General features: G+C 39.3%; 1 protein-coding gene across 4 annotated transcripts in view; it reads left to right on the top strand.

Moving 5' to 3' along the window:
- ZC3H11D (zinc finger CCCH-type containing 11D) overlaps positions 1 to 18,870 on the top strand; it is a 36,851-nt gene extending 17,981 nt beyond the window's left edge. The window contains exons 9-13 of one of the 4 annotated variants that reach the window (XR_015796422.1): positions 7,250 to 7,357; positions 7,686 to 7,889; positions 14,288 to 14,377; positions 17,165 to 17,328; positions 18,216 to 18,870. Coding sequence is in view for 3 of the 4 variants with exons in the window: in XM_088141872.1 (XP_087997998.1) it covers positions 7,250 to 7,357; positions 7,686 to 7,889; positions 14,288 to 14,377; positions 17,165 to 17,190 (428 nt within the window). In the remaining variant the exon portion in view is untranslated. Of the gene's footprint in view, positions 1 to 7,249; positions 7,358 to 7,685; positions 7,890 to 14,287; positions 14,378 to 17,164; positions 17,592 to 18,215 lie in introns of those variants that run through there. The other 3 variants (XM_088141872.1, XM_088141871.1, XM_025167193.2) reach the window with 3 other exon arrangements.
- The last annotated feature ends 2,098 nt before the right edge of the window (positions 18,871 to 20,968 follow it).

The raw sequence follows: 20,968 nt of genomic DNA, 5'->3' as shown, positions 1-20,968 counted from the left end.
GATGATCTGTCCCCAACCTGGCCTTCCAGGTTTTCCAATGATACACCTATTGCTCCTGTAATTGAGTCCATCCACCTTACTGCTGGTCGTTCTCTGCTTCTTTTTCTTTCCACCTTTCCCAGCATTATAGACTGCTCAAGAGAGCTAGGTCTTTGCATAATGTGTCTGAAGTATGATAATTTGAACCTAGTCATTTCTGCCTGGAGTGAGAACGCTGGATTAGCATGATTAGGTAAAAGAATCAAAATGCAAAATTGGTAGCAGACCGGCATTAGGAGGAATTCGGACGTGAATGTAGGTTGGCCATTATACTGAACACAGAAATATGGGGAATTGTTAGCAATTTATGCTCTTTTATTTGTGTGAACATTGAAGAGGCATGTGTGTTTAGGCATGGGCCTGATGGGGTGAGGATGTGATACTCAGGGCCAACATGGATTGGCTGGTGGCTTTCTACAAGCTCTAACCTTGCATACATATAAACCTGCCTATGTTTCTAAGTCCAAATATAACTGAAAATAGTCAAATAGTCTCTGCAAGATGGCGGCCACCAGCAAACGCCGGTCATTGCTGCTGTATCGGGGGTCTTGTGGTTTTGACCTCTCCCCCCCTGGGATTTATCATCTTTCAGGGGTGGACTGGGTACAGAGGAGACTGCGAGGGGGGGGTTACCCCCTCTGGTGTGTCGACTCGGGCGCAACCCCTGGACGGAGCGGCAGGGCGCAGGCAGAGCGTGGCGGTTCGCAGCGGCCTTGGACGAACCTCAGGCGAGCTCCGGTGCGGCGCAGTCCCTGCATGGTGTGCCGAGCCCCCGGAGCGGAGACCTGCCGTGGCAAGCTTAGGCTTGGCGCAGTGGAGAGAGCCCTTGTGGACCTCGGCGTGGGCAGCAACCTTTGGCGAGCCTTGAAACTCCACGGCCCCAGGAGGGTTGCAGCGAGCCACGGCAGGTCCTGGTGAGCCCCAGCATGGTGCGGCGTGGCACGGGAAGCCCCAGCGAGCTCCAGTACGACACGGCGAACCCAACGGACCCCGGCGCAGCACGCCCAGGCCCAGCGGGCCCAGCAAACCCTCAGGTGGCGCAGCGACCCCCAGGGGGCCCCTGGAGCAGTGCTGCGAGCTTCAATTGACCCTGGGACTACATGTTGTGTTTTAGTGAGCCCTGGAGCAACGCAGCTAACTCCAGGGATGTGGGAATTCACAGGCGGCTGGAGCCCTGGGAACTTGGTGGTTTGGCACAAGGATGCTGGGTGGGTTGTGAGGGCTGAGGCCGTGATGGACTTGCAGGCCGGCTGTGGAGGAGGATTGTTTGGTGCCGGAGGAGGAGCCAGACAGGGGAGCAGCCAGACAGCATATGGAGTCAACAGTCCCTGGTTCTAAGACCAGCGAACTGGGGATTAAGAATCTAGCCACCCCCATTAAGCCCCCCCCAGGGCCAGTGGAGAACCGCAGGGTCCCTCCAGTGTGAGTCTGGGACTCCCTCCTGGGAGTGAGAGTCTGGGAAGGAGTCTGAGAGCATGTGAGGATACTAGATTCCACCTTCTGGGTGGGAGACAGGAGGTGTGAGGGAATGAGTCGGATGTCCACCCTGCCGACTAGTGAGAGAGATCATGCAGGATGGCAGAGGGTGTGGGGGAGTGTATGGTTCGGTGGGGGGTGGGTCCTGGTGGCGCTGAGAGCGTGAGCTGGTGCGCCGGGGTGACCCTCCAGTGGGTAAGCGTTTGGGTATGAATGAGGATGACTGGTTGGGAGGAGGGGCCCTTGCTTCGGATTGAGGACCCGGGAGGTCCAGGTGGGGAGGCATTTGGGCCCAGAACCCCCGGGGGCTATGCGGTGGGCTACACCATCGAAGTGGTGATGGGCAGGGGACGTTATGGCGGGAGCTGGAGGGTGGGCTATCTTCGGGGAAGACGCCCCCGGTATGTCTCATCGGTGGCGTGTTCCGGCCCTCCTGGCTCCTTCCCAGGTCCTGGTCAGCAGGTTCGTAGGGGCCCTGGCTTTCGGCTGCTGCTGCTTAATGCCAGGTCGGTTAACAACAAGGCCCCCCTCATATGTGACTTGATCACTGAGGAGGGGGCAGACCTGGCATGTATTACCGAGACCTGGCTAGGCCCCGAGAGAGGGGTGCCCCTCTCAGAAATGTGCCCAGCTGGGTTCATGGTGTGGCACCAGCCGAGATGCCAGGGCAGAGGAGGAGGGGTGGCTGTTGTGATCCGGGAATCTCTAGTGGCCTTCAGGGGCATTGCTCCACAAGTTTCGGGCTGTGAGACACTGTTCATTAGGTTGGGCTCCCGCGAACAGTTGGGAGTTCTGCTATTGTACCAGCCTCCCTGCTGCGTGGCAGCCTCCCTGCCTGAGCTGCTGGAGGCCATTGTGGGACTGGCGGTGGAGTTCCCCAGGCTTATGGTTCTGGGGGATTTCAACCTGCCATCCCTGGGGTGGTCCTCGGATGCGGCTCGGGAGTTCATGGCTACCAGCCATGGGCCTGTCACAAATGGTGCGGGACCCAACCCGAGACAGTGGCCACATGCCGGATTTGGTTTTCTTGTCGGAGCAATGGCAAAGTGATCTGAGGGGAGATTTACAGCTTTACCCATTGTCATGGTCAGATCATGTCCTAGTGACCCTGAGTTTCTCTTATGCCACCCCCCTCCGCAGGGAAGCAGGACCCATGTGATTGGTCCGCCCCCGGCGCCTGATGGACCCGTCAGGGTTTCAGAGGGAGCTGGGGGATATTCCCGTGGACCTGCTGCATGGTCCAGCGGAGGCCTTGGCTGCTGCTTGGAATAGAGAGGCGGCTGGGGCTTTGGACAGGATCGCGCCTATGCGACCTCTCTTGCCACATCAGCCCCGACACTCCCCGTGGTTTACAGAGGAGTTGAAGGTGCTGAAGAGGGTTAAGAGACATCTAGAGCACCGCTGGAGGAAGACAAAGACTGAATCTGACCAAACACAGGTTAGAGCCGCTGTCAAGACCTACATTGTGGCAATAAGGGTGGTGAAGCATCAATACTTCTCCGCCCTTATTGCATCCACAGAATGCCGCCTGGCGGCCCTGTTTAGGATAACTAGGTCCCTCCTTGGCAAGGGGGATGTGGGGGTTCATTTGCAAGGCTGTGCGGAGGAATTTTCAGGGCAGCTGCAGGACAAAGTCACTCGGATTCATTCCAAGTTAGACTCCGAGCATGGGGCAGGGTCTGGGGAGATACCGGGGAACCGTTCTTACCCAGTTATCTGGGAACAGTTTGATCCTGTTGCTCCTGAGGAAGTGGACAGGGTCCTGGGGACCGTGAAGGCCACCACTTGCCATCTTGACCCATGCCCCTCCTGGCTGGTGAAAGCAGCTCAGGAGGTGACATGTGGTTGGATCCAGGCGATGGTTACTACATCCTTGCAGGAGGGAGTGTTTCCGGCTGCCTTTAAGGAAGCGTTGGTGCACCCCCTCCTCAAGAAACCCTCCCTGGATCCCACCGTACTGGACAATTTTCGTCCTGTCTCCCACCTTGCCTTTCTGGGGAAGGTGGTTGAGAAAGTGGTGGCTTCATAGCTCCAAAGGGTCCTAGAGGAAATGGATTATCTGGACCCCTTCCAGTCAGGTTTCAGGCCCGGTTATGGAATGGAAATGGCATTGGTCGCACTTATGGATGATCTCTGGCGGGAGCGGGATGGTGGAAGTGCGACCATCCTTGCTCTCCTTGATCTCTCAGTGGCTTTTGATACCGTCGACCACGGTATCCTGTTGGGATGACTCAGGGAATTGGGGGTGGGCGGCACAGTATTGTGCTGGTTCACTGCCTTTCTTCAGGGCCGATCCCAATTGGTGTTGATAGGGAGCGAGAGGTCCCATCCTCGGCCCCTCCTTTGTGGGGTGCCACAGGGTTCGGTTCTCTGCCCACTCCTTTTCAACATCTACGTGAAACTGCTGGGTGAGATCATCCATCACAATGGGATGAGATATCATCAGTATGCTGATGATACGCAATTATACATCTCCATCCCAGGTGAAGTAAGTGATGCCGTGACTACCCTTTCTCGGTGTCTGGAGGCTGTAAGGGTCTGGATGGGGAACAACAGGCTTCAGCTGAACCCTGGTAAGATGGAGTGGCTGTGGGTTAATGGCTCCTCTGTATCCGGGACTTTGTCATCTTTGGTGCTCGATGGGGTGGCACTACCCCAGACAGACTCAGTGCGTAATCTGGGGGTCCTCCTAGACTCATGGCTCCTGCTTGAAGAGCAGGTGGCAGCCATGGCAAGGAGGGCCTTTGCACAACTTTGGGTTGTGCATCAGTTACGCCCTTTCCTGGATTGGGATGCCCTTCAAACAGTCACTCATGCCCTTGTTATCTCCCAGATAGACTACTGCAATGCGCTCTACATGGGGCTACCCTTGAAGAGTATCCGGAAGCTACAGCTGGTCCAGAATGCAGCCGCGCGGGCTATTTTTGGAGCCCTGAGAAGGACCCATGTAACACCATTGCTCCACGAGCTGTATTGGGTACCAGTTTGCTTCTGGGTCCAATTCAAGGTGTTGGTTATTACCTTTAAAGCCCTACATGGCATGGGGCCAGGTTACCTAAGGGACCGCCTCTCCTCTATGACTTCAACCCATCCCACCTGTTCACACAGAGAGGGCATGCTTCGGACCTCCTCAGTAAAAGAACTCCGTCTAGCAGGGTCCAGAAGGCGGGCCTTCTCTGCAGTAGCCCCCGCTCTTTGGAACATTCTGCCCCCAGAGGTGCGATTGGCCCCCTCCTGGCCTTCTGAAGGACCTTGAAGACCTGGCTCTGTCACTTGGCCTGGGGAGGGGAGGGAATATCTCAAGCAGAGAGATGGCTAGCCCCATAGTGACTGGCTGTCCCCGGCCCGATTTTCCATCTTCTTGGATTTTCCTTTTTTAGTATTGTTTTAATTCTATATATATTATGTATTTTATATATATTTATAGTTTTAATGTCTGTAAGCCGCCCAGAGTCCCCTACTGTGGGGGAGATGGGCGGGGGAGAAATCCAATAAACAACAACAACAATAATAATTAAAAAAAATGTGAAGATTAGTCTTGCAATCACTCTAAATTAGACACAAAAGGACTAGGAGACAGTAAGATGATCTCATCCCAGTTATTAGTTTTAGCTATAGTACATTCCAGTTTCTTTGGTACTAACAGAACCAGATAACTGAGTTTGTGTTAAGCAGAATACTTGTGGTAGTAATTGTGGACATTTTTACTGTTTTATGTCCAATGCCACAGCAGTGGGCTCTGGAAGCTTAGACACTCTGAGTCTCTGCACCCAATTTTGCTCCTGTGTAGTCTTGGCACTCTTTCTTTTTCCCCTTTCTTCCCATTTCTCACATGCTCACGCACTTACGTACGTGTGTGTATGTGTGTTATCTTTCTCTCCCCACCTGCTTCTTAGGCAGTAGTGCTGGGTATTTTCTTTGTTCCTTTCTTTCTCCAGAAAGAAAACAAAACAAGGAAAAGGAAGATGAGGAACCAACAGGATTGCAGTTGCTGTTATTATTTAAATGTGTGGGGCTTTGAATTCACAGACTGGCACCCTAATGCTTCTACTCCCCATGGTGCAGTGAACCACTTTGATTTCCTGAGAAGCTAAAAAGGGATTGTATTGACCAGCTCACTTTGAATTACATTTTTGTGGTACATTTAAAAGTGAATTGGTAGACTTTTCCCCTTTTTTCACATTATGTCACTTATTACTAATACAGTGCCCAAATGCTTCAGATCAGTTACATCTGACAGCATGTGTCAGCCCTTCCAGATAGGCCAGGTCACAAAACAGAAGCCTGAAGGACTATTGAAATTCTACTTTATTGTTTAAGGATATATTAACAGAATCTTGAAAGCCTGCCAGGGTCTTCCTCTGCCCTCTTTTATACCATATGGAATCAAGGCAGCCTTATTTTGAGTCTCCTCAAGATCCCTCCATTCCCAGGGTTGAGATGATGTTTATTGTATCTCTTATCTGCAAAAGGTCCTACATACCTTCACCAACTTTATATTGGTTTTCCTCTACAATATGTTCCTTTAAACTAGTTCATCTGTAGCATTTTGAGATGCCCCACATGTTCAGGGGAGAAATGCTAGGCAAGATATCCCTTTCCAACGATATCTCCATCTGTTCATTTCTGTTGCTGCTGTTCATACACCTGCTTAGCTGGGGAGAGGACCCCCTGAGGCTCTTAATTCAGCCCCTGAAGACTTTTTTGTGATTCTTGGAGCCACTTTTGCCCATAGTTACTGAAAACTGGGGCTAGAGTCTTCTGCCATTTTGAGGTGGGAAAATACTCAGAATATTGTAGAATAAGCCCTAAATAAGGCTAACTTACCTAAGAAACAGATATAAATTCTGTCTTATCCAATTTGCATCATCATTAGGTCATTGCAACCCATGGCCACAAATGTAATAATATTAAGGGAAATGGAAGCTGCTGCTCCTTTTCTTTGCTCCAGTCAGTGCTCATATAGTTGGCTGAAATATATAAAATGCTAAAGAAAAGTAGCAGTTGAACTGCTATTATAATAGCAGTAGAATGGGAGAGCTCTGAAGATTGACAGTGGCTCCTCTGCTGACATACTGATTTCAGCAAACACTTGGTTATACTGACTTCCGAAGCCTTGCCTTCTCTGGAAGGAAACGTGTATGCTTATTAGCCATTGAGTAGAACAATTAGTGGATAGATACAAATCACCCTGGATATCCTGTTTCTTTTTTCATTCTTGCAGCTATTGGCAATGATTTGACCTCTCTGTCTGGGCGAACTGTTCTTGTCAGTTTAAAAATACATCAGACTCTGCTGGGGAATTTCTGTATTTGTAGGTCATTTCATTTGCCAAATTGGCAACTGAGGACTGAATAGCAGTAATCAAATGAGACAACCACTGAGGTAATACCTCTAAATAAAGTAACATGCAGTAATATTGGTGCTATAAATGTCAGACCATTTTATCCCTTGGAAGACTGTTTGAGGATCATTAAAACTGTGAATAGAATTCCTGGATCATGTGCTAACATGGGAACAGAGGCCACAGTTAGTCCTGATTCACAGAGTGTGCTAAGCCAAAATATGATTTGACTGAGGTTTAATCAGTTGCATGAACCTAGCTAGAGTGGTTTATTTACTAAATTGTGGTAAAACAATGGCTTAGTGGAGTGTGTAGATCTATCAGGATTATCTTCCTTACTAATCATCACACTAGAACTGAACAACACCCTCCTAACAATTTTTTTTTCAGCTACAAGCCACACAGAAAGCATCAAGAAGCATCATTTTAAGGGAGTAAAGAAAAAGAAATGGCTATCTGAGGAATCCAAAAATCTGTCTACCCCTTTGACAGCAAAAGGTATTTCAAATAACCTTTTTGAATCAATCAAAATATTACAATCTGCCCTATTCACCATTTTCCATCATCAGATGGAATGATCTCTATTAAGATGGAGCTCTCTGTTAGGACCCAGTGTTTCATTCATTCCTTTATATGAGAGATGGACCACTTATGGTCCTCCACAAAGTGCTGGTCTGCAGCTCCAATTGCTTCCAGCCAGAATGTTCTGGGCTCATGGATGACTAAACTGGAATGCATTTCCCATCCTTGCCTTATATGTTAAGCAGCCCCGAGTAGTTTCTTACATGTTGGGGGAAAATATTGATTGTTGTATTATCTCTTGCAGCAGTGCATACTTCAAACCCTAAAAGTAAAGGGAATTGCCAACAAAATGATCAGATCAAGAATGCTGAGAATGCCTCTTATATTCCTTCTCAGAGAGCCAATGGGAGAAGTATTTCCTTGAGTTCTCCAGTGGCTGGAAGGTCACAAAATCTCACCTATGCTAAAATTGGGGTGGCCAAAGAACCCAAGATGAATTTATCTACAGGTGAGCAGCTAGCTTCTTAAGATCTCTTTCTGATATGGAAGTCAGTTTTTCCTAACGAGGTAGTGTTCTATTATGCTAATTAAATAATACTGCTATGATACCCTGCCCTAAAGCTTTCAGTGTTGTTACTTTGCCTGTATAAGGCAGCTGGTCTCATCTTCTGTTTGTTGTTTTGTATATGAATTTGAAACTCCAAAAATTAAATCTTATTAACTACATAAACTCCTTTGGAATTAATTTTGAGAAAGGGCTATTTAAAACAATTTAAGTACATGATTACTATATTCTAGCTTTTATATAATGTCTCTGCAATTAAGTCTGCAAAGTTTCAAGGAATGTGGTTACAAGAAACTGGTTATTTAAAAATTCAAATAAATGCAATATGTTAATTTTATATTAAATATGCCTAAAGGTACTTAGTGCTGTTCATGTTATTCATTGGAGTATATTTACTAAGAAGGCAAGCTGTGGCAATCATTATTTGTTTTTTGTTTTTATATTTGTGATTATTTTTAAATCTCACTTTACATTATGGTATATCATTTATTCTGTTTCCAGCTCTGGTTATTATGGTCTGTGTCTAAATGTTAGTACATTAAATACTTACCCGAATCCTTAGTGTGTTATGTAAATGTAACAATTTTTGTTTGTAAACTATGGCTTATGGCTTAGCCCACAAGCCAAGATTAAACAAACTACAGTTAGCTTAATGAAGTAAACTCAGCTGGAAAGTTCTTACCTCTTCTTTGGCTCATGTGGGGACATGTTGACTACTACTTTTCATTGATGTTAATCATTTTTTCCAAGAAATACAGGAAAAGAATACAGGAAAAGTATCAGTCCAGGCCTATCCCCTCTTACCTTGTTTACAAGCATGATAGAATTAGGTTAAAAATCTATTATGAAAATAAATATTTAATATTTTCATAATAGAATTTTAACCTAATTCTATCATGCTTGTAAACTCTCTGTTCATTTTGTTACTTCATGCACTATTTTTCTTTATTTTTTTCTTTTCTTTTTTCCAAAATGGTGAATAAAATATAAGAAAAAAGAAAAAATATGTAAAAAGCATAAAGGATTTGTAATAGAAAACTTGGCTAATTCAGACTAATTGTAACATACTGTTATCACATTCAGGGAAAAAATAGGTTTAAAATTTTACATTTTCTCTGTATCTAACACCAAACTGAATCCTAGTATGAGCTTTTAGATGTTTATATTCTGTAACTCTCAGGAATATCACCCCTTCTGAAAAGTGTCATCCTAAAACATATTGGACAACAAGCTAATAGTTTTATATCTTGTAAAAAAACTGGAAAAAATATGTACCATGTTCTTTAAGGAATGGTGATGTTTATAGATATCATTTCACTTTGTTAAATTGGTTGCTCCAAATATTATGTGTTGTATTAACGTTGTGTTAATAAAGTTAAAACCAAACTATACAGAGGAAGATGTATGATGGTTTAAAGCAAATGTTAAACTAGTTTTTGTTGCATCATAATGTATATCTCAGTTTTGTTTTAATCTTATAAGGCCCTTTTTATTAAACTTTAATATATATTATTTGGTATTGAAATGTAGTCATTTCTTAATAAACATTTTCAATGCAACCGATTTATTCTCCTTAGCTTTTGTGCCCCAACTGGTTTATTTGTTGTGCTCTTTTGTTCGATCCTAGTGCAGTGACACAATGTGCTTTAGAATGCTTTTTTTCATGCCTAATGGATTTTATTTATACACTATGTTTTAAATGTGTCTTCCTAAATAAATACTGTATATTTTTCAAGAAAGCTAATATAGAAGGCCCAACTGGAGAGTTATTATTTGGCATCCTTGAAATCCTGGCAAGTACTTGGTTCCAATTAGAATAGAAATTCTGTAATACTTTTAACGCTTGAGTCAGTTTGGGTCACTCCTGGGAAAGAAACTATGGTGTGATGTGAATTCTCATGAAAAATTGCTGATTTGAAATATCCCTATTTAAAAATGGCAGAAAAATATTTTTTTAAAAATTAAATGGACAGAAAATATGTTAATCTTAATCTGTTAATTATTAATGAAACTTTAACAACTTTTGTAAGATTGCAGAAGGAGTATAATTTGCATAAAACAACTAGTTAGCAACGTATTCAGTAAAGCTTTTATGTTCTTTGTTTGATCAGGATGCCGTAGCAGCCTCTCAATCTCCAGTAGATTTTAACCATGTTTTATAGAGGCTAAACCTGCCATTCAACATCATCACCAATTTAAACAGTTCATAAAAATAACTTTAAATAATATAAAGAAATATGGAATAGAAAATTGGAGATCCTACAATATAAAATCAATGATCACAGATTTTAAATAACACCAAATGTTTCTTATGAACTAAAATTCAACAAACTCAACAACAACAAAATCTTTCTCTGGTTTATTGGACTCCCCAATAGATGTTTTTGTCCTTCCTTGTGTTGGAGATATAATGAATTTGTTTTTTTGTAATAATAATTTTATTAAACATTACAATTAAAAAGATAGAAATTAAAAATACAAACTAAAAAATATTAAAAAAAAATAGAAAGTGTAGAAAAGAAGAGAAAAAGAAAAAATAGAAAGGAAAATAGAAAGACAAAAATAATGTAGTAAAGAAAAAGAAAATAAATATATAAAGAAATTACTTCCCCCTTCATCACAAGTATAAACAACTTTAGTAACTTATCACTTTCTCTTAAAATACAACAAATAATCTCTTCTTCCCATATCTCATCTCTTATCTATAAACCCATAAAACTTCATCATTTCAGTCCTCTATAATGTTATTAAAGATTATGTTATAGAAATAAAGCTAATACAACTACATAGTACAGAAATACATTTTAAAAAAATTAAAAATTAAAAAAGTGGAGAAAAAAAAAGGGGGGTGTGGGGAAAAAGAAAAAAAGTACCCTTTTCCTTCATTCCTAACAAGTATAGTCAACATTAACAAATTATCAGGATCTCTTAAACCTCATCTCTCCATATTAATCAGCAAAAGTCCAGTAAAGGTTATTAGAAATAATATATTACAAACTTGTTCTATTACACCCAATTTAAATCCTTCCTTTCATATTTATATCTCAATTTCTATTTAAACAGATCCCTCTATTTCCTTTCTTCAAATAATCAGATTCTAGTCCCAGTCAAAAAACAATTAAACATCACCAGAAATAGCAACCTACTATTTTAACCTTGATTAAATAAACCAATTTTGTAATCTTTCTTATTTCTCCCAATGATCTTTACTTTCCTCAGAGGAAGTTCTAACATCTGCTTTCTCATCCTCTGTTAGTTTCTTCTCTCAAAGTCCTTCTCCTGTTTGTCAAGCCCCTTTTGTAATTTCAGTGTGGCAAGTCTCTTTTGTAAATCCAATATGAGAAAAATATCCACATCACTCTTCTGGTTTATTATTTGTATATGTATTTTTTAAATACATATCTTCATCCAGTTTCATTTGTAAATCCATCTCTTTCTTGTAAGCTATGTTTTCTAAATGCACCTGTAAACCAGTTTCAGTTTTATTCAGTGGGGCTTGAAGGAGATTCAACCCTAATGGATTGAAGGAGAACTCTCCCAGAAAATACAACCAGACTTGTAGTTGAGAAGGTTTTGAATCTTTAACAAGCAGGAAGAGGAAGAGGAAGAGGAAGAGGAAGAGGAGGAGGAGGAGGAGGAGGAGGAGGAGGAGGAGGAGGAGGAGGAGGAAGAAGAAGAAGAAGAAGAAGAAGAAGAAGAAGAAGAAGAAGAAGAAGAAGAAGAAGAAGAAGAAGAGGAATCCAAAGTGATTAAAAAGATGAGATTTGGTCGAACCTCAAGTCCATAAAAGGCTACATTAACAGCTCTGAGTTCAATGGAATCCCACAACTCCCAGCTGCTTGCAGAAGACTGCAAAAATGTCAGTTTCTGCCATCTATTCAAAAAGAAGTAGAAGCAGAGGAAGAGGAAGAGGAAGAGAACAGCTGCCCAGAGTGCATGTGGATAATCTCAAGTTCTTTTCTTGCTCTGGAGACAATTTTCAGCAACAAGCCTCATTCAGTCCTGATCAGTAAAAGTCCATTAAGGGTTACCAGAGATAATAACATATTTATTTTAACCTTGATCAAATAAACCAACTTTATATTGCTTTTATTTTAGCGGTCTTGATCTTTAATCCCTTCAAATAATGTCCTAGAACTTGATTTTATTTTTTCTTTGTTCCTCCTCACATTTATTAACATTAATTAATTAACATTAATTCTTCAAAGCTTAAACAAGTTTCTTTTGTAAATCCAATATAGGAAAATTATTCAGGTCACTCTTTTGGTTTGTTATTTGTATATTCCTTTTAATAAGACATCAGCCAATTTCATTTGTATATTCAGTGTAGCATCTTTTTCCATATCATTCTTATAGCCTGCCATGTTTAAATCCACTTTCAAATCAGTCTCTCTCTTGTCCAATAAATCTTGTTCCTCTTCCATAACATCTTTTAAAGACTATCTATAATGGCAGACACTCCTAAAATTAACTTCTGGATCTATTGTTCACAAATATCCTTCAATACGTCTAATGTTAAAGTATTTTGCTCCATTCTGTATTAATAAGTCAAATGCAAGTGTTCTCATTTAATTATAATCTTTAGTTCCTTCTGGTTCCCTCTAGTGTCCAATCTTCAAAGTCCTTTCCTATCATGTTTTTTTGTAAGAATTCAAAACAACAGCATTTTCCCATGGGAAGGATTCTTATAATTCATTTCAAAATCTTATTTCAAATCTGTCTGGACCCTTAGTCCTTTGTAACTTTCCAAAATCAATGTTCTAATCACAGTTTTGCTGTTTATTCAAAAATTAATTAATTAATTAATTAAGTCCTTAAACTTGTATTTAAAATTTATTTCACTGAGGATTGAAGGAAATTCACTCAATGCTATAAAACTTGTCAGTCCAAATAGCTGAAAAGCAGTTAAGAAGCAATTTCCAAAAGTGGTTAAGAAATGAGGCCCAGCGAACCTTTTATCCATATAAGCTACATTAGAGCTGTGAGCTTGATTGAAATCCCTCAACTCCCAGCTGTTCAACTCACAAGTCAACCATAAAAACCTCTGTTCCTGCAGTCTACTCATGAGGAGTGGCTGGGAGTCTGGAGTGCAACTGAGTGATCTCACAATCTTTCCCTTTTCTGGAGAGACTTCACCAGCCAGAATTTGCCATCTGCCCTCCAATCTCCACTGCAAAGCTGTCCTTGCACCTTCAGGTCTAGTTCACCATGAATCCTCACTGGAAGCCCAGAGATATAATAAATTTGAAGCCGCATTAGCTTGTATGGTTTGGTCATGTCCATGTGATGTCTCCTGATGAGACATCAAGATTGTGGTGAATCATGTTCTTAGAATTTATGGATGTCCGCATGATGTTAAATTATAGCTCCCAGATTTGGAACTTAGCGACCTATGAGGAACTTTGGAAATATTGTTCCAGAACTGCTGTAAAATGGTCATTATGCATTCCTGGAAGGACACAAATATACCAGATGGTGAAGATTGGTAAATGAAATTTGTCAGCTCTAAATTTTTCAACTATCTTTATCATGAAAAGTAAAGATAAGATAATATCGTTCCATATGGTCCAATTTGTTGTTTAAAAATTGAGCTGTAGTGATTTGCATAAAGATGTAATTACTATTCTTGTATGGTAGAAAAGTAGACTAATTCTACTAAATTTCATTTTTTTTCTTTTTCTTTTCTACTTCCATTTTCTTGTAAGTTTATTTCTTTTGCATATGTTATTCATATTATTTAGACTTTTTAATGTACAATCTTGTCTGAATTGTTTAAATTGTATTCACGGGTTATGTTTTAAGTTTTCATCTGTAGCTTTTAAGAAACATCAAGAAAAAGTATTTTAAAAATTATTTGTGCTGCACAAATTCAGATAACTAGTAGAGGGGAACAAAGGCTTAGAATATTCTGCATGTCTTTACTGCCATCTAAAGATCATCCTGATATTTGCAGCCCAGATCTGTAGCCCTGAGACAGGAGCCAATTAATGTACTGTAGGTTTGGAGTTTGGACCAGTCATTCTCTCTCAACTCAATCTACGTTGCAGTGTAATTATTATAGAGGTAATAGGGAAGGAGATCTATGTATCTAACAAATAAATGCAATAAAATGAATGAATGAAGTATACACAGAAGGTTTTATTTCTTCAAAAATCTAACCCACAGTTTCAGGTTAAATATAGAATACATTTTCTTGTGGAATTAAACTATTTGTCAATGGGATTTTTTATCATGTAATATCAGAAAATGTTACAGTGACAGTTTTGATACATGTGCTTAAGGAGACTGACAGAATTGAAGTTATAAAAGAGAAAAATTAAAACTATTTCTTTTCTTTACAGAGAGGTGTGCTTCAGCATATAATATACCAGCGTGGAGAAAAAGAAGCCCACATTCTAAAGTATATACTAAACCTGAAAAAATGCATTCAGGTATTTGTAGTGGTGATACTAATATATTGTAACTATTAAAAATGAAACAACCAAGAATATGGAGAAAGGTGTTTTTAACACATCAAAATATTTTGTTCTATTGTTGGTGGAAAAGAGGTAAATTCACAAAATGAAGTCTAGGTACAGATCAGTCTTGTTCTGTAGTCCTTTCTTATGTAAAATAATTAATTAAAACTTTTCTAAGGAAGAAAGTTACTTACTTTTCAGGTAATTGTGGATAATGTTGCAAGTAATACATGAAGTAATAGACCATTAAGGTATGGCAACCTCAACTCGATTGGTAATTGCCATTCTTCATATCCTTGAAGCCCCATTTCAAATATAAGATGTATTTGCAGTTAGAATTCCAGATTATTATTATTTTTTAATAATTTTTTTTATTTTTTACAACAAACACAAAACATACATAAACAAACAAAAACATAGAAAAGCATAAAAAAAAATCTTCCATTTTATACCGTGTGTCAACCAGTTACCAACTCGTTGGTGCCCCTTTCATAATCTTAAATTCTCATATCATCTATTCAAAATATACTTGTGTACTTATCAATTAACAATTATTAATCATTCATAGCTAGTCTGTAGAATCATTTATTACAAGGAATTTTAGCTTTCAATAGGATTAGTAGTACATTTTCATCTATCGATTATATGTGTATATACATAATAATTAATATCAAATTTCTATTGTAAAATTTCCTAATCCATTACATTACTATATTTTCTCATCCAATCATTAATAAAACAAATCCTGTGTCATATAAAATTACTTATCTTCTTACTCTAATTTCAAATCTCAATTTAACTCATCTCTGCACATTCCATAATTTTCAATAACTTCCTCCTGCATAGGTACTTTTTCATTCTTCCAATTCTTAAAAGTTGCAGTTCTAACCACTATCAAAACATACTTAATTCTTCACTACATGTTTCAACAAAAATGTCTCTAGTTTAAAATCTATATGTTACTATATCCAACCATGTATGAATTTTAGTCTAATCTCTTAAAACATTTACAATCAAATACAATTTTTAACTATATATCTCAGTTTTATACTTTATTCCAGCGCTTGCATAATTTTAAGTTCACCCTTTTCATTCAATATCCCAAAACATCTAGCTGTTTATTCCTTTTTCTATATTATTGGATAAGAGAAAGCAATAATAAATGTCCTTTCAAACATTCTGCTTTTTGAAGCTTCTGTCAGTTCCATCATTGTTGTATTCCCCTCATTTTTTCTTTAGGCATCTGGAGTAGTTTCTTTCAATATTGTTTTACTTCTTCTTTTTATGCATTCTCTTAGTACGATTTTCCATTATAATGTTGTATAATCTTTTTCTCACCCTCAGTACCAAGAGCAAGTCTGTCCCTCTTCATTTATCAGTTGATTAACCCTTTTAAGTCTCAATTTATAAGCCTCAAAATAATTCTGTTTAATGTTTCTGATTTCTTGTGCTATTTCTTCCTTTTCCATTGATCCCGTTTTATGTTTAATTAAATCCATTTTAGCTTTAATATCTTTTTTTTCTTTTTTTTGCGGGAATTTCTGCAGCTCTTCTTCCAGTTTTTTATAGTCATCCTCGATAGTTTAAAAATCTTTTTCTGCATTGTGTTTCTCGTATAGTCTATTATCTTGTATAAACCTTCATTGAGTCAAAGGATTCTTTATCTTTGTTCTTGCCAAGAGAAAGAGAAAAAAAAGAAAAAGAAAAAAAAAGAAGAGGAGGGGAAAGGCTAGGTCTCTTTAAAAATCCAACTGGGGGGCGGGGGAATAGAGAGCAAAGCAGAGCTTCTAGCAGAAAGAAGAGCTACTGCCACTAATCAAGGCTCTTGTGACTAACTCAAACTTTCCATCTTGATATTTTCAAAGTCGCTTTCAACTCCACTTTCTTGTTTATAGTTATTCGGATGGCACCTGTATAAACATGCACATCCCACTATCTTTTTAGAAAGCCCAGGGTCCTTGAGCATGCGTCACAATGGAAGAAACAAGGCACTATGTCGAGCCTCTAGATGGCAGTGCAACTTTCTTTCATTTACTTTCTCTTAACTCCACTTTCCCCATTTCAAAATCAAAAAATATAAATTTCTTATAGCAATAAAGAAATCTTAGTCAAAAAAGAAGCTTAAGATAAAGAATTATTGAGTATTGAAAAGAAAAAGCCAGTCCAATTAAAAATATATTTTTTTTAAAAGAAAAACATCTTGCCAATTCCACTAAAAAGGGAAAGTTAAAAAGAAAAGATTTTTTCCCCCTTTTTTTTTTTTTATAAGGCTCAATCTCGCCGCTTGATCCACTTTTCTTCACTTTTAAAAATCTCTTTAAGTTACTTAAGGTGTTCTCTAAGAATAGTTGAATAGTAAAGGTCCATCTCACCCGGTTGACACCCCTCTCTTTCTTCTTCCTTTGGAGCTGTCCCAGCTTTCGCAGCCATTTTTGGCTGCCTCTCCTCCGCCGGCTTCAAGAGCTTCTCCCGGGATCAATCTGGGACTTGCGGTGTCCCTGAGATCCGCGGGACGCGCCCTTTGCGATCGCCATCTCTACGGGATGGCTTAGGTCCATCGGGACCGTCTGGGGGGGAGATATCGACTGCGATCCTGGGAGCCCAGGATCGCCCACCGTATCGCCGCGACACCAGCTCCGCCCTCCCAGAATTCCAGATTATTAACGTCATGATCTATTGCTTGTTGTGGAGCACCTTGACTCTATCATTTTCATATTTTATGTTCTTGCATTTTCAAACTTTCATATGCTTTCATTTCAGAGCCCAGAAGAAATGGAAGTAGATAAAATGGAGGTTCATTTGAAAGAGAAGAAAGAAGGAATAAAGAAATGATGTATTGCTCTTCTATGGTTCGCCATCAAAAGAGGACAAAACGTTCAAATTCAAATGATTCAGTTATCAGGAAATCCAACTGGAGATCTAAGGTGACAAAAACATTCTAAAATGCAGGAAGTACATCTGCTAAAACATTTGCATTAAAATATGTAAACAAGGCATCTATTTCTGAATGAATTATTTTACTATGAACCTGGACTGAAAATTTTACTGTTTGAGAGTAGGTGTAGGCATGCTTCATAAGTGCTTTCGATCCCACATGAGGGCAAGCACAACTTCTCTACTACTCAATAAAGCCATTTGTTTTTCAGGCTTTTGTGACAGTCTGAACAAAGTTGAGCTGATTTGTTGAATAGCAGAGAGTACTGGGCTCTTTCTGAATCATTTTTGAAGCATGCACAAATACCCTGCTTAACATTGCCACATAGGTAGGATGTATTCTCTTGAAAGAAAAGATATTTAGAAGATTTTGCCCTTTTAAACAGAGATTAGCATGATTCTAATGACAGTGGTACTAATGAAAAGATTACCAGCCTTTTCTTCTTCCATAATGCTCTTCTTCCAAAAGTTTTCTTCTTCCAGACTGAAAACACTGTGATGCAAGGATGACTACAGATTCTACTAATATTTTGTGTTCTTCCAGAGAGTAATCAGCATGTCTAAATCAGCATACTTAATTCTGACCATGTTTACATAAAGATTTTCTGAATAGTATAGTTAACTGACAATCTGAAGGCCGGAAGGAATGGCTATTCAAGAAAAACATTATAAGGATTAGGTAAACATTTGTTTATATAAAGTGCAGTCTCTGTGCAAAGTGCTTTAATCACCAAAGTCCCCATGTGTGAGCTCATAACAACATAGAGTAACCTTTTCCTCCACTGATACCTGGAACCTGTTATTTCATCATAACAAGTTGGTGCTGTGCTGTGGTATGTCCTTGACTCAGTTGGAATCTGTCATCCTCTCTTTCTAGGGCAAAATGAGAATAACTATCCAGAACTCTTCACTGATCCAATGGCTGAGTCTAATATAATGGGGATTCTCTCTCCTCTGCCACTATTCTGTCCAGTTTTGTTCTTGATCTGATGGATTTCCACCAGGAGAAGGGTTCCACCAACAGTAATTTATAATGATCGGATTGCCTTGTGTTCTTCAAGCAAAAGCAAACAAACAAAACTTAAGAACAGTTCTAGCTTGCCCAGTTATGTTACAATATATATTATACTCAGCTTTTCTATTAATTTTAAAGAATACGGTATCAGGAAACTTAACTCCCTGGTTTTATTTTGAGTTGGACATGCTAGTTCCTATCAGCCTTCTTTCAGCATTTACATTTTCTAGATAATTTTGAATAGTTTTAGTCTTATTTTGTATTTCAAAAGGGAAAAAAAAAAGGTATAATAATATAAGTATTTCTAGTGTATTGCAGTTTATATCAGTTGTGAAACCAATACTACAGGAAGACGTAAAAAACAGAAGGGAGCATATTTTAACATTCAGCCATGACAATAGATTGTTAAAATAGTTTTTACCTTCATAATTGGATAATGTACGTTCCAATTTTTAGACCACATAACTTTGTAGACATATTTTATATCTTGAAAGTCCAAAGCATTCAAATTTTTAATTCAGAAAGGCCTCATGTAAAATTTTTGTTGAGTGTGGGAAAGAAATTTTTCAGATGAAGTATGGAGTTTTGTTATTATTTACTTTGACATCTTTTTAATTTAGTATAAGAAGCATTACATAGTAATAATGTAACACCATCAAACCACAACATCTGCCTATCCCAGGTCCTTGGGAAGAACTCGAGAGGTGGATAAAAATGCCAAATCCAGTCTAAACATCTGGCTGACTGTGTGACCAACCATAATAATGTGAACAATAATGAAGTTTAATTTGTATTTCTAGCTGACACATTGCAAAGATTAAGCATTTTTTAAAAAATGGAATGGAAAGAATGTCAATCTCCAGATCTGCTCAGAGCTCAGTTTAGGGCTAACAGCTTTGGGTTGCAAAGAGCTAAATAACAACTGTATGGCCACTTGCAACTTTTACCTGTTTGCTATCATCTAATCGTCATTCAGATTTGAGCAACCCAAATCTCTTATCCTAGTTTAGTGGCCTTCCTATAGGTCTGTCTAATCTGAACCAAGCTGAGCTTTAATATTAAAAAAAAAATTGATCATCAAAGGGCAATTGAGTTATAAAGTGTGTGTGTGTGTGTATGTGTATGTGTGTATGCCTTCAAGTCATTATTGACTCCTGGCAACTGCCTGGACAGGTTTCTGCAATTTTCTGGCTAAGCAGTAAAAAACAATCACAATAGTCTAGTCTATGTGTATGTCCATCTGCAGTATATATTGCAGGAAGCAACAGATTAAAACTTTCTATAGAATGGAAATAAGCATTGGATCAGAAAAACCTGTAGATTAAGCAGGCTGGTTCAAAAGTTGGAATGAATGTAATATTTGCTTCCTTTCTTTACTAGCCTTTCATGTTTAATTATAGCATACATTACTGCCCCATCCAGGGACTAGTCAGATCTAGATTTAGCAAGGTAGTTGCTTCATGTATTTTTTTAAGTAAAGATGCCATAAATTTAATTAAATTATAGAGAATTCAGATTTTACATCAAGCATACATTTTTTCAAGTGTAGCATCCTTTATAGAGCATGTTGTAAGATGGGGATACCAAGATGCAGTTAATTGTCACAAAATCTTACAGGCTGAGAAAGGGATACAGCTGAATCACTACCTTTAATCATGCAAAAGCATTCCTTGCTGCAGTAACTTTCTGTGAATCAAGTTGTAGTTGATGATTAAAGAGATTACCTAGACTACAGACCTAGACCAAAGGAAAGATTAATACAAAACAGAGTCCTCTAGATCCAATCCTGTTAGTCCAGAAAGTTACCACAATTGATTTTATCAAGTTTATCTAGTTTGGTGAGAACTAGAAAGGATGGACTTTTCCTGCCAATTTCCATCCAGGAATCCAAAACAGATTCAGTACCACATGTCCCTATGGAAATAGGTTGAGGTAATCAATATCATTCAAAGGTGTCTGGAGCTGGAAGGTCAACACGTTTGTGATAACTTTTCTCAGAAATAAAATATTTGAGACTGGATATAATTTCATACACTGATTTCCCACATCAAGGGAAGTTTTGTTTGATTTAATCAGCTAGAAAAGACAAGGGTTGAGTGGACAGTTAATAACCTTCATCTCCACACATTCTACATACCTGAAAAGGTAGAACACAAATAACACTGTCTTTGTGTCCAAATAACACAACACTATCAACTGATGCAATACCAATACCAGAGATACAAATTGTTCACAATGGAAGAGATGCCTGAAGTATGGAAAAGCAGCACCAACCAATTTTATATAATGCAATGGAGGCAGAGAAATAAGCACTCCTCCCAGCTTGCATTGCTGTAGACTAGGATTTCAGATATATCTTCAGATGGGCTACATACCATACTTGAGCTGATCCATATTAAAAAAAAAAAAAAAAATTACTAGTTCCACCCACTTCATTACTTTCAGGGTTGTTTTGTTTTGTTTTGTTTTTAGCAAAAAAGGGTCTGATTTGGCTCTAAAGAAGGGGGAAAAAGCACTTTCAAGTGACAGCGCAAACTGCTAGTGCCATCTCTGTATTCCACAGATCAGGCAGGATTTCAACAGTAGCACTAAAAGACAAGGTGAGAAACTCTCCA

Source organism: Python bivittatus, unplaced genomic scaffold (assembly GCF_059951505.1).
Source record: "Python bivittatus isolate LINGU-HERP-01145 unplaced genomic scaffold, Pbiv_v1 ctg000330_np1212, whole genome shotgun sequence".
Lineage (NCBI taxonomy): Eukaryota > Metazoa > Chordata > Lepidosauria > Squamata > Pythonidae > Python > Python bivittatus.
Note: the sequence above shows the minus strand (reverse complement) of the source record. Positions and strands in the feature narration are given on the sequence as shown.